This window comes from Prosopis cineraria, unplaced genomic scaffold (genome assembly GCF_029017545.1).
Source record: "Prosopis cineraria cultivar Desert tree isolate PC_DT_omini unplaced genomic scaffold, ASM2901754v1 PC6, whole genome shotgun sequence".
Lineage (NCBI taxonomy): Eukaryota > Viridiplantae > Streptophyta > Magnoliopsida > Fabales > Fabaceae > Prosopis > Prosopis cineraria.
In genome coordinates, this window is record NW_026555337.1 from 19,751,098 (window position 1) to 19,776,943 (window position 25,846).

The 25,846-nt window shown below is 31.3% G+C and overlaps 2 protein-coding genes across 3 annotated transcripts; both read right to left on the reverse strand.

Moving 5' to 3' along the window:
• Positions 1–4,284: 4,284 nt before the first annotated feature.
• Positions 4,285–25,531, reverse strand: LOC129314422 (uncharacterized). 2 transcript variants are annotated; one of them, XM_054957866.1, is made up of 10 exons: positions 25,350–25,531; positions 24,751–25,252; positions 19,944–20,218; positions 19,079–19,221; positions 18,465–18,974; positions 5,831–5,886; positions 5,697–5,718; positions 5,397–5,455; positions 5,074–5,301; positions 4,285–4,623 (listed from the first exon to the last, which is right to left on the reverse strand). In XM_054957866.1, exons 5-10 carry the CDS (start codon positions 18,640–18,642, stop codon positions 4,429–4,431), a joined length of 738 nt encoding a protein of 245 aa, XP_054813841.1. In that variant the 5' UTR covers positions 18,643–18,974; positions 19,079–19,221; positions 19,944–20,218; positions 24,751–25,252; positions 25,350–25,531; the 3' UTR covers positions 4,285–4,428. The 2 variants fall into 2 exon arrangements, with proteins under 2 accessions (XP_054813841.1, XP_054813840.1); XM_054957865.1 differs by having other exon boundaries at positions 19,079–20,218.
• On the reverse strand, positions 19,080–23,795 carry LOC129313975 (disease resistance protein Roq1-like). The gene is made up of 5 exons (XM_054957358.1): positions 23,644–23,795; positions 21,817–22,930; positions 19,707–19,850; positions 19,333–19,611; positions 19,080–19,214 (listed from the first exon to the last, which is right to left on the reverse strand). The coding sequence occupies exons 1-5, from the start codon at positions 23,793–23,795 to the stop codon at positions 19,080–19,082; spliced, it is 1,824 nt and encodes a 607-aa protein (XP_054813333.1).
• Positions 25,532–25,846: the final 315 nt, after the last annotated feature.

The following is a 25,846-nucleotide window of genomic DNA, read 5'->3' on the forward strand; positions in this document are numbered from 1 at the left end:
AAGAAATGTGCTATTGGCCTATTGTATCAAGCTTATTTACTACAATGGATTTATTTTCTAATTTTTTTTCCTTCAGATATATCTTACGCATATATTTATGGAATATATTTAAAGTTTTTTTCCCTTTTTTGCCAAAAACTTTTGATGTGTTAAATTGTTAATAATTAATATGCAAGTGAATTGAATCTTTGATATTAATCACGCAGTTATTTGTTAATAATTAATACTTTTTTGGTAAAGAATAATTAATACTTTTGATGTGTACTCGCTCTTTTATATTTGTCCGATCATTTTTTTTTCATTTCCTTTCAATTATATTATATAAGGATTAAGATGTATTTTTATCCTAAATTTTTTGCGAACGCTGCATATCTTGTACTAATAAATAGACAATTTTACACTTGAATTATTTTTTGAAGGAGCAAAAAATCCCTTCTGTTAAACAACATTTAACTTTGCCATTTTCTTCTGAAGTGGCATATGCATGAAGCCTATACATAATGACAAATAAGATTCTAACCATATCTTATGGTGCTAATTTGCCCTTCAATTCTTTTTTCAGAAGCTTTAAGCACTCTAAAGTCTTTTTCTAAGAATGTCAGGCACCCTGAAGTGTTGTTAAAATAAAATTTAATAAATATTACTAAAATATTAAATATTTTCATATTTAATAATTTAAATATTATTATTTATAAATATTCATCCAAAATTTATAAATTATTTTTTCATATATTAATAGTTCAAACTAGTTTTTTCATAAATTTATGGATGGCATGTTATTTGTTTATATATTGATTTTTGAGCCTCTCTCCAAGACAGTGCCCAGATTGTTATGCCTTTCATGCAAGTTAAAACTTATCCATATTTTTAATATTAGTTAAGTCATTAAATTTTTATGTCATTTTTTATAATTTTTTGTTCAAGTAACAATCTTCTTCTAAAATATTACACCACCAAACTTAATACTTTCTATATGTTACAGCCTTAGGGATAAATTATAAACATGATAGATCAGTACCAACAATATGCTAACAAAAATGCTTATTTGCAAGATATCACATATTTCATTGACGTGCTACAAAAAAGTTTTTTAACAAGAGAATCATGGAGAGATATGAGGAAAAAACCCCCTTCATTAATTTGAAGGTTTATTCCTTTGTTTTTAATACTAAATTACAAAATATCAAAAATATTAAAATATTAAATTGGGTGGTATAATATTTTAAAGGAAGATTGTTAATTAATAAAAAGATTACAGAGAATAACCTAAAAAATTTAAGAAACTCAATTAATATTAAGGATATGATCGATATATAAAATATTACATGTTATCTATAAATTTTTGAAAAAATAGTTAAATTTATTAATATTTAAAAAATAATTTATAAATTTTTTATGAATAAATTCATAAATAATAATATTCAAATTATTAAATATTAAAATATTTAATATTTTCACAATATTTATTAAATTTTAATTTAACAAGACTCCAAGTTACCCAATGCTCCTAAAAAAATAATTGAGGGACAGATTAACACTAAAGGATATAATTAAAGTCTTACCTATCAAGATGTCACCATGTGTGGGTCCATGTATATGCCATATTAGCAAAAAATGAAAAAGTTAATGGTTAACTAACAGAAAGATTTTTATTTTTTTAAAAAAATAATTTAAGGGCAAAATTACCTCACTTATCAATATAGGTATTCAAAGCTCTTCAAAAATAATTTTGAAGTAAAAAGACACTTTAAACATAAATAAAATATTTTCATAAATATCAAAGGCTCTAATTTAATCACATCAAGAAAATTAATTTTCCATACCTTAAAACTCGTAAATCACGGAAAGGAAAAACAAAAGTAAGTGTCACACACATCTACTGGCTCCGTTCCTTCTAATTTAAAAGTCGCCCGTCCCTTTTCAATTCAATTCGGTGTGATTTGCGCGTGCCGCTCAACATAAATAAAACCTAATAATTTAATAAAATGAAAAAAATATCCTTAATTGAAAATTATATTAAAAACCTAAAATAAATATAAATAAAGTTTCTAAAATTTAATTCTTCACTTGATCTTCCAAGTTTGCCTATATTATTCTATCCAAAATAATCTCCTAAATTACTATAAAAAAATTAACTTTTAGCAACGATAAAAAAAAGTCACCGCAATATTGCCACAAAAGTTTTTGTAGTTGATTTTATCTGCGATGATAATAAAAGTTATCACTAAAAAAATTCAATCGATGGTAGAAAATTTGTCACTATAGAAACCACGCATCAATGGCAACTATTTAGTTGCCGCAAAATGTTGAGGCTGAAAAGTGATTTTAGTTTATTTAACCACATGGTGCGATGTCACCTTCCTATTTCCACTCTCATTACCACCTCCATGTCGTGCCACATCACCTTTCATGTGGCCCTACATCACAACAATGTGTTGCCCCTACCTCACATCACGTGTTGTTATATCACATATTTATATTTTCATTTCACAAATTACTTCCTTCATGACTCAAACTCATGACATCCTTTTTTTGTGTCCTACTTATTTTGTCACTGAGTTGGAATGAACTTGCAACCTATTATTATATAATTAAATATATATTATTAAACTAAACAAACACACATATATTTTAAATATTAAATATTATAAAATATTATTATTATCATTAAATATTTCAATTTAATTCTTTTAATTTATTAAAATTAAAAATTATATTATTTATTTTGTCTAAAGTAAACTCTGAATATAATTGATAGAATATCATTTATATTATTTATTTTAATTTTTTTACTTCTCAAAGTTATTGTATTATTTATTTTAATATTCATATTTATAATTATAATATAAATATATCTAAGAATAAATAATCAAAATATAGATGATTATACATTAGATCACAATTATTTTTTGAAAAGTTTTAATTAAAATTTTATTTTTAATTTTAATTAATAATAACTCTTAAGTAATGTAATTGGCTTGTTTTTACATTACATGTTACTTTTTTAATCAGTTTTCATTTTTAAATTTTAATATTATAAGAAATTATACACTATATTATCTAATTTTTTATATTTATGTTGCAAGATAGCATCAAACAATAAAATTATATAGCATCACATATATAAATATGTTTCATATATTGTAAAAAATAAAAAGTAGAATTTTATAATATTTCATTTCTCTTCTTTTCATCTTTCTCTTACCTATCATTAGCTATCAAATTGAAAACATTTAAACCAACATTAAACTTCAAAGTTACCAGTATTAAATGTAGAATTTGAATTGAAAAATTATATTTGATGAAATAGCATTCTGTGGATAAATAAATTTAATTATGACATGTCTAATTATTATAAACAAGTAGTGTTATTATTTAAAGAGAAAATTAATCTTTTAGTCTTTCAACTTTTAAGTCACTTGTAACTCAATCCCTCAATTATGATTTGTTGTGACTCAGTCCCTCAACTATAACTCGTTTATGACTCAATCCCTCAATTTTTGAATCACTTACAAATTAGTCCCTTAACCTTTGTTAATTTTTTTTCATGTTAGCTTATATCTCATATTAATGAATAAGAAGAGAGTTTTTTAAAATAATATATGAGCATTTTTTTATCCCTCTTATTTGATAAATTTTTTTAAAAAAAATTAAAAAATGAGGACGAAATTATAGGTAAATCAAAAGTTGAGGGTTTGAGTTGCAGTAAGTTATAGTTGAGGGACTGAGTTGCAGCAAGTCATAGTAGAGGGATTGAGTTACAAGTGAGTTAAAAATTAAAGGACTAAAAGATTAATGTTTCTTTATTTAAAATATCAATTTAATCATAAAATATTTGAAAATAGAGACTCATTACCACATTATATGTATTTCAAATTAAAATATAAAACAATAGGTTTTAGCCCGATGTCACCTGGTTGATGGACTCCTCGAAGATGGTCCAACTTGACTGTAAAATGAAGCTTGGGTGACCCGAGCCCACACAAAAAAAAAAAGAAGCTTGTGTGTATTCTGATTTGAATATGAATTATAATGATAAACTTTAAGAAATGCTCTGAAACATTGCATGGATGTTATTTGCCAGTCCACTCTCTTACCATTAATTTATCATTAACAGATTAATTATAAATATATAATAATATATATTATATTAATGTAATCATCAATTAAATTTGTGTGGGGATCTTACACACTGAACAAGTCTGGAAGAGAAAATTGTATGCAAATTATATGGACAAGAATTATGCATCAAACAATTTGCAGTGAATTCAAATGATCCAAATCTGAATTAAGTTTCCATCAAAATATGAGTAAACCAAAACCATTACAAAAAATTCGAAAGTCTAGAATTTATAGCTAACAAAAGAGTTCAAATTAAAGACTCCAATGATAATTCATTCCAGCGTCTTGCAATGGAGAAAGATCCGATTAAGAAGAAGAACAGAGCGAGGCAACGAAAGTGAAGAGATTAAAACACAAAAACCATGGATGATATCTTCTCTGCTCACGTTGATCCTTATTGTTATTAATATGATCATTACTTGTTGCTTCATATTCTTCCCATTCCATTGGATCCCACGTCATGTTGCCATTTGAGTCATATATGTAATCTTTTCCAGTCATCTGATCATGCAACAAGGGGGAAAAAAGTTAATCAACTAGTAGCATTTCACAATTGAAACTCTGCCATTCACATATTATGAATATTTCCCTATATTTATGTGTATGCATGTATGTTTTTTATCAAACACCCGCAATTTATTTATTTATCTCTAAATCTCCCCCCTAAAAAAACAGTGAAACATACACATCAAAGAAGGGAAAATGACCAAAAAATACTGGCAATGGTGAAAACATCATATTGCTTAATGCTTGGGACAGATTATATGTGTTCTTCCATTGTTGAAAACATCATTTTTTATATATAATAGAAATGGCATGATTCAATTTCAACCAGAAAACAAGTTATATAATTTTTAATGTAAATGTATATGTTCCTCATCTAACAAAATACCTGTGAAGAAATTTCCTAATTAATCTTCAAAATGATATAAAATTAGTTACAACATATACCTCTGTTATATTGTTGTTATTAATGGGATCATCTTTGTAAACTACGATGTCTTCTCCTTTGCCATTTATGACATTTTCAAAGCTCTTTGTGATTTGATCATCGGTTGAAGCTTCATCTTCTTGTTGCATCATATTCATATCTGGCTTCCTTATTTGAACCAATTCTTCATTTGCTCTACTTGGAGGTTGAATGTCTATTATTTGTGTTTTGCTTTCGTATTCAACTTCCTACACAATATTTGTGAAAACTCCAGAAGACTTATAGACTAATCCACCAAAATCTAATAAATGTCTCAAAATCCAAAACAAATTAGCTTAATTACCTGTAGCTGTAGAAGGTTGCCATGGAGATCCTCCTTACATGAAATAGTGGGTTCTTGTCCTGTTTTTGTTAAATATGTGAACTAAATATCATTGTTTTCAAATGTACGTAAAAGATATATTGGGATATACACATCTGCATTCACGGCATTCTAGAATTTGGTCAACACTGTAAGAATTAAGAAATTTACTTGAAATAAAATGATGGACATGATTATTCCATTAAATTATATTTTTGGAAAGTTGGATGCGTCCTACTTGTAATGATATTTTTAGAAAAATAAAGAGGACTAGAGCATCACCTTGGTCAACATTGACGGAATCCTGAATGTAAAATATCATAAATTGAAATGTAGTTAATTAATTAATATGGAAGGTAAAGGCTATATAAAGTGATTAAAAATATTCAAATTCAAGAAAAATTATAAGAACTTACTGAAATAATATGATTACCCTCCATCAACCGCCTCTTTTTCAGCATTGGTTGCTCTTCTGTGGAAGGATTGTGATTATTGACATGCATGCATACATATACAAGTGGATAGAAAATTAGAATGTAAATAATTAAAATTATTTTAACATGATCATCATTATCAATCATTATTAATTATTATTACTTTTCACTAACACTAGAGCTTCTATGCTTAAATGATTTATTTATTTGGGGTAAGCATACACACACATCTATGTAAAAGAAAGTAGATGTGCATTATTTAATTGCGGAACTTACGATTTTAAGTATACAATGTAACAAAATTGAATTCATAAATCACCTAAAATGACGTTGTGAAAACAACATATAACTTTATGAAATTTATAACTTTTCCCCAAGGTTGAATGCACAAAAAATTTTATTTATTTTTTTTTGAAAAAGCTCTTGTATATAATGGTCTCCAATCCATTTTAAAAGATGAATATGTGATTGCTTCTGAATTTGCAAAATTTTATGAGAATCTTTTTAGTAGTTCCAAGCAGAGGGATATGAGTCTAACTCTCAGTTATGTGGATAAATGTGTTGATGATAATGATAATCTTTTGTTAAGGCAGAAAGTGAGTAGGGCAGAAGTGAGATTGGCATGTTTCCAACTTGATTGATGGAAGGCGCTTGGACCTAATGGTTTTTCAGGTTAGTTTTATTAATTTTATTGGGACGAAGTGGGTAATTAATATGATATTTGAAGTTGTGAGGAAGTATTCAGAGGAAGGTGTGGATCTACAAGATATTAATAAGACATATTTGATTAAGATACCAAAAGTTGATAAGCCTAAAAATGTTGGGCAATATAGACCTATCAACCTGTGTAATTTTTGTTATAAAATGATCGTTAAAGTAATGACAAATAGAATGAACAGCAGTGTTATGCCAACATTGATTTCTCAAAATCAGTATGTTTTTGTTGAGGAGAGAGTGATTCAAGGTAACATTATCATGGCACATAAAGCTTTCACTACTACAAAATATATATACAAGAGCGGGTCTTTCGGAGAGCTCAAGGAAAAAAAAGTTCTAAAAAGTTTAGGCAAAACTTATTGGAGCACTTTTTTTAAACGCTCTGGTATGTTAAGTATTTCAGAGTGCTCAAACAAAGAGCGCTCCTAAAAAATATGATTAATTTTTTTTAAAAAAAATTAAGCCTTTACGAAAGGAGTAAGACTTCAAAAGCACTTAAAATAAGAGTGGCTGAAGTGTGAACTTTCCAGAGCGCTCTGGAGAGTTTACCTTTTAGAGTGCTCTTTTATAGAGAGCTCTGAAAGGTCATGAAATTTTTTTTAATACCCATATCCCCCGCATCTCTAGTGCCAGTTTTAGCCCTTTTTTACTTGTTTGCTTTTCTTCCTTTCTCTTTCTCTCTTGCAAAGACATTCGTTTATCCAAGCTAGTTTGCATGATATCAAAGCTCGCCTATTGGTTCAGTTTGCCATCATTTATCCTCATTTTATCATTGTTCATCTATCTGCATTCCTTCCCCATCATCCTCAAAGGTTGAAATCACAGATTTGTGTTTTGAAGTCACAAATCTACACGTCGCACCGTCCATCTCATCAGTTGCTCATAGATCTATGCCATTACTCGTCCGTCGCACCGCCTATCGCTGTGTATGAAGCCACCATCCGTCCGTCCGTACAAGGTACTTTTTTAATAATTAATATTATAATAATTTTTTTATAAATTCTAGAATAATTTAGTTGTAAAAATATATAGATAATCTATGGTACAAATTATTTACATTGAAATTATGAAGAATTTAAAGTTATTAACTTCATTAGCTTAAAGTTGAATATAATATAAATTATGATGAATGGAAGTTTAATATTGTAGAGCTGTTTGAATTTTTTAATTTTCTTTATTAAATGTGTTTATTTTCTTTTGGATGTTTCACTTTTAAGAGAGATTATTATTAAATTACAATTGATTGATCCAATATAAATGCATTAATGTAAATAAATTATTATTTAGATGAATTGATTTATTTAGTTTACATGTATTGTGTCATATGATTTGATTATTTGGGAGGTTCTTCCTTTAGGAAAAAAATCTAAGTCTTTGTTTCTTAAATTTCTATGACTACATTAGTGATATAGATCATAAGAGAATGTCGGCTAATCAACTGTCTAGAGAATATTGAGATGGTGTGGATGAGTTCATTGAGTTTGCATTTTGTCGTGATCAAGACCCCCGTGGACTCATATGTCCTTGTTTAAAATGTTTCTATGGAAAAAGAGTAAGGCTAATAGAATTGAAAGATCATTTTATATGTAATGGGATTGATCCAACTTATACTTGTTGGACCATACATGGGAAGACAAGGAATAATACTAGTGATTGGAGGGGTAGTTCTAGCTACTCAGCATTTGATCATGATAGTGGAACATATGATGTTGACTACCTTAACAAAATGATTGACATGATTGAAGAGGATTTTAGGGACTATCTTGAGATGTTTGAGAGGTTGAAGAGTGATACTGACAAACTATTGTACCCCAGTTGTAAGAAATTCACAAAACTATCAGTTGTTCTGAAATTATACAACATAAAAGCTGCTAATGGATGGAGTGACAAGAGGTTCATGGATTTGCTTGAACTCTTATATGAGATGTTGCTAAAGTACAATGAGATTCCACCTAATATTTATAAGGCAAAAAAGTGTATGTTCTATTGGGATGGGCTATGAGAAGATACATGCATGTCCAAATGATTGTGTCTTACAAAAAGAGTATTTAATCTTAGATAAGTGTTCATAATGTGATGCATCATGGTATAAGAGAAATAGATGTAGCCAAGCAAAGGCATTATGGTATTTTTCAATCATACTAAGACTTAGATGCTTATACAGCATTGCAGAAGATGCTAAAAGCTTAACATGGCATGTTGATGATAGACTTAAAGATGGCAAGTCATGGCATCCTACAAATTCTCCTCAATTGAAAAAGTTTTATATCATGTACCCCGAGTTTGAGATGAAAAATAGAAACCTATGCCTTGCATTAGACACTGTTGAAATGAACCCTCATGGCATGCAAAGCAATACTCATAGTACATGGTAGTAATTTTGATGATCTATAATCTCTCTCCAGCATTATGTATGAAGCATTAGTTTATGATTTTGTCATTATTGATTTCTGGAAGAAATGATATAGATGTGTACTTAGCTCCATTGATTGAAGATCTGAAGATATTATGAAAGACAGGTGTGAAGGTTTATGATAGGTATGGAGAAGAATACTTCATCTTGCATGAAATTTTGTTTAGCACAATAAATGACTTTCTTACATATGAAAATTTGTCAGGATATAGTATCAAAGGGCCAGATATGTGTCCAGTTTTTGAAGAGCACACTTGTTCAATGCAATTGAAACATTGTAAGAAGAACGTCTTCATTGGTTATCATAGATTTTTGCCATAAACATATCATTACCGATGGTTGAAGAAGGCCTTCAATGGCCATTCGAAGAAGGGTAGAGTTCCTTTGCCAGTAATTGGTGAGCATCTCTTTGAAAATGTTAAAAAATTAAATATTGAATTTAGAAAATCATTTCCAAGTAAGATTGTTAAGAATGGTTGGATAAAGAAGTTCATATTCTTTAAACTGCCATACTGAAAGACCCTAGATGTTAGGCATTTCTTAGACGCAATACATATCGAAAAGAATGTCTATGACAGTCTTGTTAGTACGTTACTCCACATTTTAGGAAAGAGTAATGACAGTATTAATGCAAGGATGGATTTAATTAGTATGGGGTTAAGAGAAGAGTTGGCACTAGAGAGGAAGGGAAAATATACTTTTTTACCTCCAGCAGCTCACACCCTATCTAGAAAGAAAAAAATTAGCTTTTTGTGAATTCTTGCATGAAGTTAAAGTACTAGAAGGATATTCTTCGAATATCAGTAACCTCATATCCATGAAAGACCTTAAACTAGTAGGTCTCAAGACTTATGATTGTCATATCATTATGAAAAATTTATTGCCAGTAGATATACACTCCATTTTGCTAAAGAAGGTGTGAGCCACAATTACCAATTTTTGTTTATTCTTTAAGGCAATTTGTAGCAAGATAATTGACCCAGAAAAATTGCCAAAGGTAGAACATGAAATAGCTAAGATTCTAAGCGAGCTCAAAATGTATTTTGCACCTTTATTCTTCAACATCATGGTTCATTTATCATTTCACTTGATTATAGGGCTAAAATTATATGGCCCCACTTATTTAAGATTAATGTATCCAGTAGACCATTACTTGAAGGTATTAAAAGGATATATAAAAACTTGAGGTCGGCCTAAGGGGTGCATTGTTGAAAGGTACATTGTGGAAGAAGTAGTTGAATTATGCACTAGATATCTCTTTGATGTGGATTCTGTTAGGTTGTCAAAGTACATAAAGGACACCACAGGTGAATAGTGTGTAATCATTGGGAAGAAACTCATTAGCATAGACAAGACACAATGGGAGCAAGTTCACTTGTATGTTTTACACAACACTAAGGAAGTTGAGCCATGTGTCAAAGAACACAAGGCAATAGTTAAGAGTCAGACTAAGGATAAGAATGAAACCTAGCTAGCAACATATCACAGCTAGCATTTTATATATTGGTTTAAAGCTCGCATCTATAATGATTCCCACCCATCAGAAAGGTTGAGGTTTTTGGTTAGGGGTCCCGAATTTGAAGTATTTTCTTATATAGGTTATGAAATTAATGACTTTACATTTTACACGAAAAGCTAATATGCTCGAAGCACTATGCAAAATAGTAGTGTAATGCTTGTAGCTTAATTAATGCATGTCTCTAGTTTTAAAGATGATAACCCAGTCTATGTGATGATATCATATTTTAGGATTATAGAGAACATTTAGGAATTGGATTATATCAAGTTTCATGAACTTATCTTTTGTTGCACATAGGTTGACAATAAAAATGGCTTTTGAATTGATGAGTTAGGTTTTATTCAAGTTGATCTTAATAAGGTGGCTCATAAAGATGGACTATTCATTTTGGCATCATAAGCTTGACAAGTGTTCTATGTGTCAGATCCAGCGCATAAAAATTGGTCGATTGTTCTTTTAACAAATAAAATAAGGGGTAATGAAGAGGATGAAGATTTCAATGTTTTAAATGACCCTTTCATAAGAATATCACAGACATTTGATGTTTTGACCGGGGGTAATACCTTCTATATTAGAGAAGATGGCATGGAAGGGATTTAGATTGATAAGGTATATGTAGAATACACAAAAGAAAAAAAAACAAATCTTAACACTTGTAAGATCTTTCTTTAGATTTCCTTTTACTTGTTAAAAAATTACTTTTAGTTGTTAAAAATTTACCTTTTTTCTTTTAGGTAAATGGCTACCCTACTTGAGAATAGTAGTGATGTTCCACCCACTGAAGAAGAATCATTCAAAGAGGTTGAGTAGGGTAAAATTGTTATGAAAGTAGTGACACGGGCTTAAGTAGCTGGTCATAAATTACTAGTAAATTGGAATGATGGAGGCTAACTAGTTAAGTTTCCTCAGTTGGTTAGTTATATAGAGGTCTTAGCTCGTCATTATGTGCCCTATTGCATTGCAAACTAGAGAAAGAAAAATGACCCACAACTTGAAGAAGCAAAAAGTAATATCTGGGAAGATCTGTGTATATCTTTTGACCTAGATGAGAGTCATAGACATTACTTTATGAGAAAAGCAACATATGCTCATAGAAAATTTCAAGCTACTCTTACAACATATCATCTCAAAAATGTAAATGGAGAATTCAATCCTCATCCTCTTAAAATGTATCTTGAGATCTAGCAAGAGTATTAGGCTGGATTTATTAAAATGCGCTAACAGCCTGAATTTCAATAAATAAGCTAGGTCAATCGCTTTAGAGTCACAAGTACTCCTTTTCAATATAGAGCGAGAAGAAAGAGCTATCCAAATATTGAGCATGATTTAGTAGGTTCTAAGTAATATTGTTTATTAATATTACTTATATATATAAAGAAACTTTTTAACCATCCTGATATCTTCTTTAAATAGAAGGAAGAGGCTGGACCCAATGCTACAATTTCATAAGCTCTTGTTTGGAAGAGAGCTCAAGAAGATAAAAAAGGCAAATTACCTATTCAGCACACTCGAAAAGTCTGGGAGGATTGTGTGAGTAATAATATTTTAGTGTATTTACCTTGTTTACTTAATAATCAGTTTACGATTTGTTTAACAGGAAGCATCATCACAATTAGTATCACAAGAGGATGTGGGTGAACATGTGGATGTCCTTGGTAGGGAATTGGGAGCTCCAGAGGTCTTTGGTCACTTTAGAGGAGTCAAATTCAGCATTTCTCAAGGCACCTACTTTGGACACCAGTCTAAAATTTTTATCAAAAATTATTTTAATGCAAGGATGGCAGAAATTGAGGCAAGAATTGAAATAAAAAATTTCAAGAGCATATAGAAAAGAGATTTAAAAAAATGATTGGAGTTGTGAATTTGCCACAAGCCAACCCTAGTGATAAAGATAGCTGCTCATTCCATACTAAAGAAGATTTTCCTGAGGTTATAATTTTTCTTTACATTATCTTTTTTTAATGTTAATGCTAGGTTGTTGCCCATAAGTAACGCGCTGCATGGCTCGAGTACAGTGATAAGTGAGTTAAAGCCGCTGCATCGGCGCTTGAATGTAGTGTTAAATGAGCAAAGGCTACCGCGTCATTCTGGACGCACGCGGCTAAAGAAGTTAGTCCATGAGAGCAAAATTAGATTTGGTACTTAGAATGTTAGGACATTGAATTGTAAATCTGTAGAGGTTGTAGGGGTTATGATTCAAAAAAAAATCAATATCCTTTGCTTGCAAGAAACAAAATGGCATGGAGAAGAAGCTAAGGATATTCAAGGTTTCAAACTTTAGTGTACAGGAAAAGTAAGTGCACGCAATGGAGTAGGCATCATTATAGATAAGGAGTGGAAGAAGAACGTTGTAGAAGTTAGCAGAATTGGAGACAGAAGTATTTCCTTAAAAATGATAATTGGATGTGAGACTGTTAATATTGTTAGCACTTATGCGCCACAAGTCGAGACAGAAGCCAGTCTTAAGAAATTATTTTGGGAAGATCTAGAGGGGTTGATTCGACACATACCACAGAGTGAAAAGATTTTTATTGGAGGAGACTTTAATGGGCATGTCGGGAGGGAAGCTGGTCAGTATGTGAGGGTGCATGGTGGTTTTGGTTTTGGAGAGCTAAACAATGAAGGACAAACTCTTCTTGTTTTCTCATTGGCATATGATTTTAAGATTACCAACACTTGTTTCAAGAAGAGAGATGAGCATCTCATCACTTACAAAAGTGGAGCCCCAAGGCCACAGATTGATTTTCTTTTGGTTAGGAACACAGATAGAAGACTTTGTAAAAATTGCAAGGTGATCCCTGGAGATGCTGTAACGACACAACATAGGGTCCTAGTCCTTGATGTGTGTATTTTGAGTAAAATCCAAAAACGTCGACAAGTAGTAGCACCAAGGATTAGGTGGTGGCAATTAAAAGGTGAGAAGCAAGATATTTTCAAGCAAAATCTTTTGGATAACAGAATTTAGAAATCTCAGGGAAGTGCTAACATCATGTGGGAGGATATGGCTAAAAAGATACGAGAGGTTGCAAAGTAGTTTTGGGAAAATCAAAAGGTTTTAGTCCGAGAGATAAGGAGTCTTGGTGGTGGAATAATAGTATATAGGACAAAATCAAGTATAAGAAGAACTGTTTTAAAGCCATACATTTGTGTAACAATGAGGAAAATTGGGAGAGGTACCGTATGGCTAAGAAGGAAACTAAGAGAGTTGTGGGTGAAGCTCATTCTAAAACTTTTGAAGAATTTTATAAGAGCCTTGAGACGAAGGAAGGAGAGCGAAACATTTATAAGATTGCCAAGAGTAGGGAAAGAAAATTAAGAGATCTAGAACAGGTAAGGTATATTAAGGATGAAGAGGGAAGAACTTTAGTTACAGATGATGAAATTAAAAATAAATGGGAGACTTACTTTTCTAAAATTTTCAATGATGGAGAGGGTTCATCTAGTAACTTGGAGGATTTAGTAACTAGTGAAGGAGAACAAAATTTGTCATTCTATAGAATAATACGTGGTAATAAGGTAAAGGAAGCTCTTAAGAAAATGGCAAATGGTAGAGCCAACGGACCTGATTGTATATCTATTGAAGCGTGAAAATGTTTAGGTGAAGAAGGGGTGAGATGGTTAACTAAGTTATTTAATGTGATTTTACGGTCCAAGAAAATGCTTGATGAGTGGAGTAGAAGTACATTAATTCCTATTTATAAAAATAAAGAAGATATTCAGAATTGTACTAACTATAGAGGGATTAAACTCATGAGCCACACAATGAAATTGTGGGAGAAAGTAATTGAGCACAGGTTGAGATTGGAGACAAATATTTTTGAGAATCAGTTTGGTTTTATGCTAGGTAGATCAACTACAGAGGCAATTTATCTACTAAGGGGATTAATGGAAAAGTATCGTTGTAAAGATAAAGATCTACACATGGTTTTTATTGATTTGGAAAAAGCTTATGACCGTATACCAAGAGAAGTGCTTTGGAAAGCGTTAGAAAAAAAGAGAGTACGGATTGCTTATATTAAAGCCATACAAGATATGTATGAGGGGGTAAAAACTAGTATAAGAATGCCTAGTGGTCAAACAAAGAATTTTTCTATAAAGATTGGACTACATCAAGGATCATCTTTGAGTCCTTATTTGTTTAACTTGATCTTAAATGTTTTGACGGAACATATTCAAGGGAAAATTCCAAAATGTATGCTCTTCGCGGATGATATAGTTCTTATAGAAGAGACAAGAGAAAGGGTTAATTGCAAACTTGAGTTATGGAGGAGGACATTGGAGTTGAAAGGTTTTTGTCTGAGTAGAAGTAAGATGAAATATTTATATTGTAAATTTGGTAAAGGACTATTCGATAATAATTTGGAAGTGAAATTGGGAGACCAAATTATACCTCAAGTAGAAAAGTTTAGATATTTGGGAGCCATTATTCAAAATGATGGCAAAATCAGTGGAGATATTTCACATAGAATTTAAGCTGGGTGATTTAATTGGAGAAAAGTTAAAGGAGTTATTTGCGACCGTAAGGTGCCTAATAAACTTAAAGGAAAGTTTTATCGCACTGCTATCAGACCGGCAATGTTATATAGTAGTGAATGCTGGGCTCTAACGGGACAGCAAGAGCATAAAGTTGGAGTAGCAGAGATGAGAATGTTACGATGGATGTGCGGACATACACGTAAAGATAAAATTCGAAATGAGCACGTACGCGAAAAAGTGAGGGTGGCACCTATTGAGGAAAAAATAGTAGAAAATCGGTTGAAATGGTTTGAGCATGTACAAAGAAGACTAAGGGAGGCACCAGTGAGAAGAGTGAAACATATAACTTTGAGTCCGATTAAGAGAGGTAGAGGAAGGCCTAAGAGAACACTATTGGAAGTTATTGAACGTGATCTCTTAATTAATAATATTCCTAAAAGCTTGATAAATGATAGAGCACAATGGCGTCTTGCAATCCATGTAGCCGACCCCACCTAGTGGGATAAAGACTTGTTATTGTTGTTGTTGTATCTTTTTTTATTCACAAATTATGTTTCACATTTTTCTTAAAATATTAACTTTTTTAATTTTTAGGCCAATTCTTAATGTCAATTATAGTTAGAATCACTATATTGTCATGTTGTAGCACTCGTATTTATGCATAATGATAATAGTATTACTATACACTCTAGAATATTACCTGCTAATTACTTAAAGGTGACCATAACTATCCCAATAGAAAATGATGCTGAGTTGCCACTAGAAATAACAGATGAGGATATATTCATAATTTTTGATGCTGTTGAAACTTATGTGGCTTGGCCTACAAAGCTCATTAAGTTACAGTGATAATAATTTATGGTTCTTTAAAATCATTCATGTTTTCTTTTAGCCTTACCAATTAATTTTACATTTTGTAGTCCTCAAAATCTAAAGAAGGAGTAAAGAAGCCAATCAAATTGAAGGGTAAGCCATTTAAAGGATCTACCTTTGTAACTAAGGCAAAGAAGACCGACATAGAATCTACTTAGCTGAAATATCCTTATCAAAATGCACTTGAAGTGATAATGCAGACAACATTTAAAAATAAGATCTCTGAAGTAGAATTTGAAAAGGAGATCTATGGTGAAATGATTAGCAAAAAATTAGCAGATGAAAAAATATTAATGAGATTTTGATCAAGGATTTGCTACAAAGCACACAAATTAGTTTATACATTAGGTACTTTCTAAAGTTTATTGTTTATTGTGGTATTTATTTAATATTAGTTGTGAATGTTTCTATTTTTTCATTTTAGGTGCTTGTATCATACTTTTGTAGTGCCAAGCTCATTGATAGCAAAATCTTTATTTATTAGCCCTCATAACACTAGTACCTACAGTGTTGAGTATCATTCTCAAAAGATTATTGATGCATTTAAAGCTAAAGGCAAAAGAAACATGTTATTTTTAGCTCCTCACAATTCAAGGTAAGTTGTTATTTTTATTTATCTTTAAATTTAGTTGATATTTTAGTTAATGAAATATTTTATTTTTTCAAGCAATATTAGGTGCTTGTTTGTATCAATCCATTCCTCCCTGCGATATATTATCTTGACTCATTAAACAGTAGTGACTTTAAGAACTACAAATCTATGAAGATATTATTTAATCAGTAAATTTTTAGTTATATATTCTTTATATATGTTTATTATAACAATTAGTTTTTATTTGATATGCTTAATCATTATTGGGTTGTAGCACGTTACCGAGGTAGTGAAGGTCTCCCCCTAAACACTGAAAAGCCTAATTTTGTTGAGTTTTATACATGAAAAAGAATAAAAGTTTGTATTATTCTCTTAATAAAACAAGTTGATATGTATCTAAATGATTGTTTGATTAATATTTTATGTATGTTATTTTGAATATGCTGTTCTAGACTGATGTACAATTTTTGAAAAATTTTGGAATGTCTAAGTTATAGGGGAGACTTTACCGGATTTTCAACAAGAAATACTTGTATTATATATATAACTTCATCCCTAAAATATTTCAAATTAATTTAAAATTTGTTTCTACTATATTTTGATAATGACATCTTTTATTATTTTATAGGTACTGACATAAGTACATGGTTGGAAATGTGGATACTATGTTATAAAGTTTATGAGAGAAGTAATCACACAACTAGAGTTGATGATTCTTGAAAATGTAAGCTAGAAGCTTTAAAATTAAATTAATATAATGTTAATTTCTTATATGTTGCTTTCATATCTTATGTAGTATTTTGTTAGAGTAAGAGTCTCGCATTTTACTATAGAGCAAATAGAATATTTAGTTGATAAAAACTTAGATTTCAATGTTAGAAAAATACCAATAGTCTCATTTGTTAGACCTGTTAGAAATTAAACTAGCTAGTTAGGAAATTAAAATTGTTGTTTTGATTTTAAGTTCTTTCCTTTTATATAAATTTTATGTTGATATTATTTTTGGATTAGTTTTTGATAGTGGGATTACTCATTTTTAAAGAGACACAAAGGAAGAAATTTCAGAAAATGTATATTAAAAAAATAAATACAACTTACAGGAGCACTCCTGTAAATTTATTAATGCTTATTTACTTCCCGCGTATTGACATATCATACAAGAACGCTCTTCAAACGAGCGCTCACATATGACAATTCTACAGGAGTGCTTGTAGGCCATTTTTTGCTTACATATGTGGGAGTGCTTTTAAACAAGCACCGCTGTATCTAATACATATAGGAACACTTTACAAAGTGCTCTTGAATATTCCAAAGTGCTTTACTAAAAAAAAAGTAATCTTGTAAGCTTATTTTGTAATAGTGTTTTCATTACAAAGGAGTAGAAGAAGTATGAATTAGCTTTGAAGAGCGATATGAGCAAGGCATATGATAGGATTGAGTGGAATTTTTTGAGAGAAGTTTTGCTCAAAATGGGATTTGCTGTTGTGTGGGTCAAGCAAATTATGGGATGCATTGAATCAGTGAAGTATAATATAAATAGCATGATATAAATAGTATTATTACAAAATTACTATTGCCCCTCTCACCCTATAAACTAAAAACATCATCAAATTTATTGATTTTATAATTATTATTTAAGAATAAATATTCATATGTGTGATTTCTCTCATCTTACCTTTCCTCAAACAATATATGTACGTATAATTAGAATACGGACTACCAATGTTTTTAAGGTATATAATGTAACTAGATAAAATTCATATATCACATACAATGACATTAATTAGACAAGCTATAATATAATGAAATTTACAATGCAATTTAATCTATGAATTTTCCCCAACATTGAACGTATAAAATACAGATATATATATATATATATATTGAAACTTATTATTCATAGTGCACTCCCTTCATTTGAAAATATTTGATTTAATTTTAAATGTTTACTTAGAAAAAAATAAAGTGCTTTAGTCAAGTAACAAAATTTTAATGCAATTAATCTATTTATAAATAGCATACGTACCTTGGTCAATATTCATGGAATCCAAATTTAAGGGACGAGCGAATCGGATATCTTCTATGTTACAATGTTGTTTGACAATATAAATTCCACTCTCCTTTATATCATCCCCATACTGACAACTGTTCGAGAATGAAATTTGTGCATAATTCCACGCACCTTCTTTAAATTCATGTCTCATCTCATAATCTTGACAAAGTCATTCCCTCGAAGTTGATAGAGTAATATATGATCCTCTTTACTTTTGGAAAAATTGACCGATGGAAAAAGGAATAATATTACAGTTTTTGCAGGTTTTCCATTAATGCGCACCTTAGGCTTGAAACTTGCATCATCAGAACTTGGTTTGAGAAGAACACAATGACAAAGAGTTGGAAAGAAGTTACGAAACCAAAAAGAAATAGATCCTCCTTTCTTAGAGAGATCCAACCATTCTGGGGTGCTTGATCTCGGCACCATGAATTGGATGGTTCTATAAACCCCATGTTTGATCAACAAAGTCCTAATTAGTTCCTGTGAAACAAAAGAAATATGAGTGTCTGTATATGGGAGAGTCTCATAAATAATTAATGGATGTATAAATATTAAAAAAATCAAAAGACAGAAAAATTAATTACCTTACTCAACAAAAAGTTTCTCGACTCTGAACTCAACATTATGCAATCTGTTGCATCCAACACTCCTATGTTTGGTGGAATTCCTTCCACTTCTTGCAAATACTTGCACCCATTTAAAGAAAGTGCCTCCAAAAACCTGCATTCTTTTATGCAGGCAGGCAGAATTGTGAAATCACTATTGTCCAATATCAAGATTTTCACGTTTGAGAACCAACGTAGATAAATTTGTAGGCTCTTATTGCATGATATACTACATTTCTGAGGTTAACAAAACTTAATCTTCGAAATGGAATCACTTCCTTCAGCAACTTTCCATAACCTTCATCAAAATTCTCATATTGTTCTGGCAACAAAAAATTCATACTTGGTGGCTCGATTTTCCCACTAATTTCTATATTAAAAAGGTTAATAAGATTGCAAATTGATGGAGGCAGTTTTTCTATCCCAGTTTCCCTCAACTCCAATTGTGTTAGTTGCACTTTCTCTAGTATTTCTGGAAAGTATTTCAGGCTTGAGCAGTATGAAAGACAGAGCTGTTTAAGATATGATGACTTGATATAATAGGGAAAAGTTTTAAGTTTGGCACATTTATGCACATCCAAGATTTCAAGTCTTTTAATTCTCCAACCGAATCATCAATGGCAATTAAATTCTTGCATCCAGCAAGATTTAATTCTTTTAAATTTGGGAGGGCAGGTAAATTCGGTATTTGTGTAATATTTTGGCACTTTTTGAGATTCAAAACACTCAGAGTCGAGGCCGTTTGTCGAAGCTAAAACCATAAAAAAAATGTTCAATTAAAGAAATCATCAAATAGAGGGGTACTTATATCAAATAAATACAGATAAGATGATCAGGTCCTTACCTTAATTATTTCCGTCGGCTTTAAACAACTATTTGTCACTTTCATTACAAAAGTTCCTTTGGATGAAACTCAAGTGGCAAGCATGATGAAGGATATTCTTGCCATTCCAGCACTTTCAAACTGTTGGGTAAATATTGGGGGCCTTTTGAAAACTTTAAATTCTTCAAACTAAGAATTTTGAGATTTGGCATTTTCTTGAAGGCTTTTCCATCCCAAGTTACTTCTGTATATTTGGAAAACTTTTCTGAAGCTATGATCCTAACTTTATTTGTGCCCTTCAAGCAAAGTCAATAAATAGATAATAAAATTAGAACAAAGAATAGGATGATGTCCTAACAAATTATCAGCAATATCCTAAACATGGCAAATAATAAAAATCATACATTATTGGCTATACACACGTCAATTTTTTCGGGAAAAGATTATATTAAAGTAAAAAGATTATAGTAAAATAACAGCATGAGAGGACGAAGACCAGAAACTAAAAGTCGAAAAGAAATAATACTCATGTAATTAATTTCAATTATAAAGTCTTGATGTTGAATAACCATTATTCACTTAAGGAAAAAGCGTAAGTTAACAACTTAATGGAAAATAAGGAAAATAATTGTAAATGTCATGAACTATGATTCCTTCAAAATATATATATATATATATGGTGAAAAGAACAATAAAATTATAAGGCAAAAAAGGGAGAAAAATTTTATCTATCCATATAATATATGCTTACTGTGTTATAGAAAAGGAACAACTTATAAGGGGAAAAAATAAATCTCATAAATAGTGATGCCACCAAAATTCAAGAAATTATGCAAGGAACAATGAGATTATAGAGAAAACAAGAAAAAACATATCCCAATTAGTGTTACTTGTAGTTCCTCCAAATCATGAACCAGAGGAAAACAAAATCAAGAAGCACAGAAGAAAATAATAATGAAGTCCTAATCAAAATTTTCATGCTGTTACAAAAAAAAAACCAACATTTATATAAATCAAAAGCCATTCATTATTAGATATTTGACTTTTAGCTTCTTCTTTTTGGTATTTTTCTAATCTCAACAAAGACCATTTGTTGTATTTTAACCCTATGTTTTAGGAAGCATTCTTTAGTCATGATTCCAAGTTTATGAATTTTTTCCCTAATCAAGCCAACAAAAATCTTACTGTTAAATGAATACAACCCATTATGACATATCATAAAATAAATAAAAATTATCTTCCTAATCGAAATCAAGACAAGTATGATAATACAAATAGAGGAAACAAATTAAACTTTAATGAATAAGTCCTGTCAGCGTTACTAGTTATAAAGTCTTTCTTCCTTTGTAAGTTTTCTTGAAGACCAATCCATTTAGCATGATCATTCTATTTGTTTCGGTCATTTATTCAAACTATCAGCATGCACTTCCTAATTTAAAAGCATAATAGGTCGCATGAAGAAAATAACAGCAAATCATATGTTTGAGCGGAAAATAAAAGAAAGTAAAGGCCTGTTTAGTTTTTATTTTCTAAAAATATTTTCTTTTTTTAAAAATAAAAAAAATTAAAACTATTTTAAATAAGTGTTTTGGATTTAATTGCTTTCAAAACTTTTTTTATTTTTTTAAAATAGAAACATCTTAAAGTTGCTGTTATTTTACTTTTTCTTGTTTTTTCAACACATTAATTTGACACTATTAATCACTTGCAACTATCATATTAACTTATTTTTTAATTCAAAATTTATTTTTAAATTAAAATAACCAAACAAATTTTTATTTTGTTTTGTTTTGAAAGATAATTCTAAAAATGATATTGCAAAATAGTCTCTCAAAATGAAAAATGAGAATAGAAACCAAACAAATCTTAAATAATCCAAATTAGTGCTACTCACTATATTTTTTTCCAAAGCTTGAACAATATCTTGGTCCAGCCATAATCTAGTGTGTCTTCCAGGCTCCTTTAGTGATTTTTGTCGAACAATTTCTCTTCCCATAGCTTGTATTAAATCGTGCATCTTGATATAATCAACCTCAATCTTTATCAGGCATTTGTCTAACAACACACTAATGCTATAGTTTGGATCAAAATTGTGAACATGTTTCTCCATTTCTTTGACATCGTTCAATGATCTTGCTTTGAAGAGTTCATTGAAGAAGCAAGCAATATCAAGAAAAATTTCTTTTTCAGCTTGCCCTAAGCCATCATAGCTTACTTTCAATGTTTGATGAATGTTTTTATCAGGAATTCTTTTATACAAATTTAATGCAGATTCCCACTCCTTTATTGACTTTCCTTTCAAGTTGGAGCCTATAACTTCAAGTGCTAAGGGAAGACCTTGCACATAACACATCACCTTTTCCACAACTTCCTTGTAACTTGCATGAACTTGCTTGCTTCCAAAGGCTTTCAAAGTTAATAATTCAAGAGATTCTTCATCATTCAATGCCTCCATCTCATATTTTCTCTCAACTCCATGGTTTACGAGTAAATGCTTGTCCCTTGTCGTAATAATGATCCTACTACCAATACCAAACCAATCACAATTACCAGCTAACTTTTGCAATTGCTCGTCCCCATCAACATTATCAAGAATCAAAAGGATTTTTTTTCGTTTGAGCCTCTTTTTTATAATTGCAACTCCTTTGTTTACATCTTCAATTTTTATCTCCACCCCTAAAATGTGTGAAAGCATTTTCTCTTGCATTCTTTCTAAGCTACTTGAGTTTGCTTTAATGTCACTGAGAAAGCATGAACTTTCAAAATTATCTGTCAATGAGTTATACATGACACGTGCTATAGTTGTTTTACCCATGCCCCCTATTCCATAAATTCCAAACATGATGACCTCTTCTTTTGATCCAAGTTGTAATTGAGACTTTATTTTTTGCAATCTATGGGATATTCCAACAAGATCATCCTCAATATGTAACGGGAGACTACTATTGATTATGTCAGAGATTTCTTTCACAATCTCTTTAATTGATTCATATTCATATGGACCATGCCTAACAAATTAAAAATAAAATTGAGAAAAATCACAACAAATTCATGTTTACTATGCAAGTAATTGATAATAATTTTCTTATAATCTAATATGAAGCTAGGTAAAAGAAAGGATTAAGGGTCAATTTTGCCCTTTAAGTATATATGAAAAGTCACAAATGATCATAAACTCAACTGTGGGTAATTTATATTCCTCAACCTTAAAGATTCAACCTTGCCATTTATTGATTGTGTTTTGATAATTAGTTGCTCTATAGGGCCCACAATTTTAAATTTTTAATATTTTTATTATAAATATTATTAGTGGATCAGACATTATTTTTTTAAATTTTTATCCCCTCTCTGTCCTCTCCTTCTATCTCTCTCTCCTCTCCCTCTCTCGGCAACCATCTCCTCTTCATCAAATTATTCTCATCTCTTACCGTCCTCCTTGTCCTTCAACATGTCCTCATCATCTTCATCACAGTCAACTCGCTCCTCCTTCTAGACGCACCAAACTTAATGACTGAGTGATAAAACCATGATGGAGTGAGGAAGAAGCTCTAAAAGGTTCAAGGGATTCATGATGTGGATGAGGAGTTCAATGATCTCGTGGTGGCAGTGAAGCATCAAAGCAAGTGAAGAATCCATAGCAAAACCAATTGCAAAGAATCAATGTGATCTTGTTCTAGGTGCTTGTGTTGTTCAATTCAATTAGGTTCAGTTACTGAGGAACACAATCATAGGATCGACTTTGATGAACATCACGTCGAAGTTGCTGTGTGCATGATACAGAGCACATGCAACATGAAGAAACCTCTCAAATACGTCACCCTCCTCATCTTCTTCATCTTCTCTTTCTTCTGTTACTCTCTCCATCAGGTTCATGGTGGCTTAGTTTCAATACCCCTATCATCTGCTATTGCACCAAAACCATCCACGTCGTCTGATAACCTGAATAACAATCACGAGGAGAGTGGGGGCTTTTGTTGCTTCAAATATGGGAGAATAAAGGATGAAAGAAGCATAAGGAGAATGATGAGGTTGAAGGAAGAGCTGTTATTGGACGAGGATGAGGAAGAGAGGGGGGAGAAGAGAGAGAAGAGAGTGGACTCGACTCATCATAGATATTACTGGCTTGCTTCATCCATTTGGCCTTACTTTTTGAGGTGCAGAATGTGACGAGCAGAGTAGTGTGTGCAAGCAGGGAGAAGGACAGAGAAAAGTAAGTAGGGAAGAGAGAGAAGTGACATGATGAAGGAAGAGAGAGATTATCAATGGGGCTGAGAATACGAGTAGCGTGGACGTTGAATCGGTGCTATATAGCAACCTGGCAATGAAGGAGGCGGCAATTGGTAGTGGTGAGGCTAGATGAGCTCTGGGGAGAGAGAGAGTGAAAATGTAGGGGGAGGGAGATGAAGTTGCCAAGAACCCTCCGAATGCCATCTTCCATGCCAAGAACCCATGTTGCCAAGTTCACAGCCGAAGAAGTTTCTGCCGTGGTGAAGAACGTTCTTGATCCTTCTTGTCCAAACCTCTTGATTCAAACATGCCTCTACTTTTACACAAGATTGCAAAAAGAGAGAGAGAGAGAGAGAGGAGAGAGGGAGAGAGATGAGAGAGGTAGACGAGAGAGGGATGGGTAGGGTGTAAAAAATAATAAAAAATATAGAGCGGATGGATAATTAATCCAAGGGCATGTAGGAAGTAAAATTATGAGGTTGAGTGATAAAATTGACTTTTAGTTAAGTTTAAGTTCATTTATAAACTTTCATGTACAGTTCAAAAATAAAAATAACCCTTAACTCTAAAAGAAAAATTAAAGATTAATGGTGCAAATTACCTGGGTGTGAGATGTTTGCCACTGATATTAGCTATTTCATGCAGTGTAAGCTTCCAACTCCGCATCTTGTGTTCATCAGCTTTGTTTTTAATTGTATGGTCATCCAAAGCTTGAGCATAAATCCCTTTTTGATGTCGCACTTCTGATGGCTCCACTTCATAAAAGATTGGCCAAATTTGCCGTCCATCTCTCTTAAAACATTGATGGATGTGGACAAGTTCGTCAAGACAAAATGTTGAGGTTGCATAGTTTTTAGAAAACACACAGATAGCCATCCTAGATTCTTCGATTGCTTTGCGAAGTGTTGGAGTAATTACATCGCCCTTTCTTATTTCCTCATCATCAAAGAAGGTGCGAACTCCCATTTTAGATAGAGCATCATACAAATATCCTGTGAAGCCATAACGAGTATCTTCCCCTCTAAAATTGATAAAGACGTCATAAGTCCAATGATCATGGATGGAAGATGATGTTGGCGCTTGTGTTGTCATGATAGCTTGTCCTGGAGGAATGAAACCAACATATCAAAGTTTCTCCAAAATTGAGATCTGAACGAAGCAGCTAAAACAAAAAAACAAAAAAAAAAAGAGTTTGCTTACAGATCTGAATGAGTTTAGTTACTGTGAAAACCTAAATGAAACAGCTGTGAGGCATAATAAAGCAGCAATAGGAATTAACAAGAAGAAAGATGGAGTCTGAAATGGCTTTTCTTCATCTCAATCGTCCGTTAAAAGACGAAGCAATGGGAACAGTACGGTGAACATGCAGAAGACAAGTTTATTTATTCCGACCATTTAGATTATCTCACCGTTAAGAATGTAAATTACTTCATATTTATAATGGTAAGGAGGAGTAAATGATTGGGAAGGAGGGTGAGGGCCAAGTCAATAAAGCAATGAGAATGGAATGAAAGTGAATTTGAGGCTGCAGACTCGTCATTCGAGAATGGAATGAGAATGGTATGGAATGAGAGTGAAAGTAAGGGTGAGGACCGTCATAATATTTCTAAGATTTTTAAGCAATGAGACCGGTCAAATCACTATTGAAAGAGTAATGATTGAAAATGTAATTTAACGGTAATTAAACTAATCATAAA

Bases quoted from the DNA above. Each gene is read 5' to 3' on its own strand.
- LOC129314422 (XM_054957866.1), bottom strand. From the start codon at position 18,642: ATGAGACATGAATTTAAAGAAGGTGCGTGGAATTATGCACAAATTTCA. The intron at 5,887-18,464 runs GTACGTATGCTA...ATCCTTCCACAG, and splicing joins TTCCATGAATATTGACCAAG to AAGAGCAACCAATGCTGAAA. The intron at 5,302-5,396 runs GTAATTAAGCTA...AATATTGTGTAG, and splicing joins GCAACCTTCTACAGCTACAG to GAAGTTGAATACGAAAGCAA.
- LOC129313975 (XM_054957358.1), bottom strand. From the start codon at position 23,795: ATGAACCTGATGGAGAGAGTAACAGAAGAAAGAGAAGATGAAGAAGAT. The intron at 19,851-21,816 runs GTGAGTAGCACT...TTATGGTTTTAG, and splicing joins AAGCTTTGGAAAAAAATATA to CTTCGACAAACGGCCTCGAC. The intron at 19,612-19,706 runs GTTGGAGAATTA...TATCTTAAACAG, and splicing joins TAATTGCCATTGATGATTCG to CTCTGTCTTTCATACTGCTC.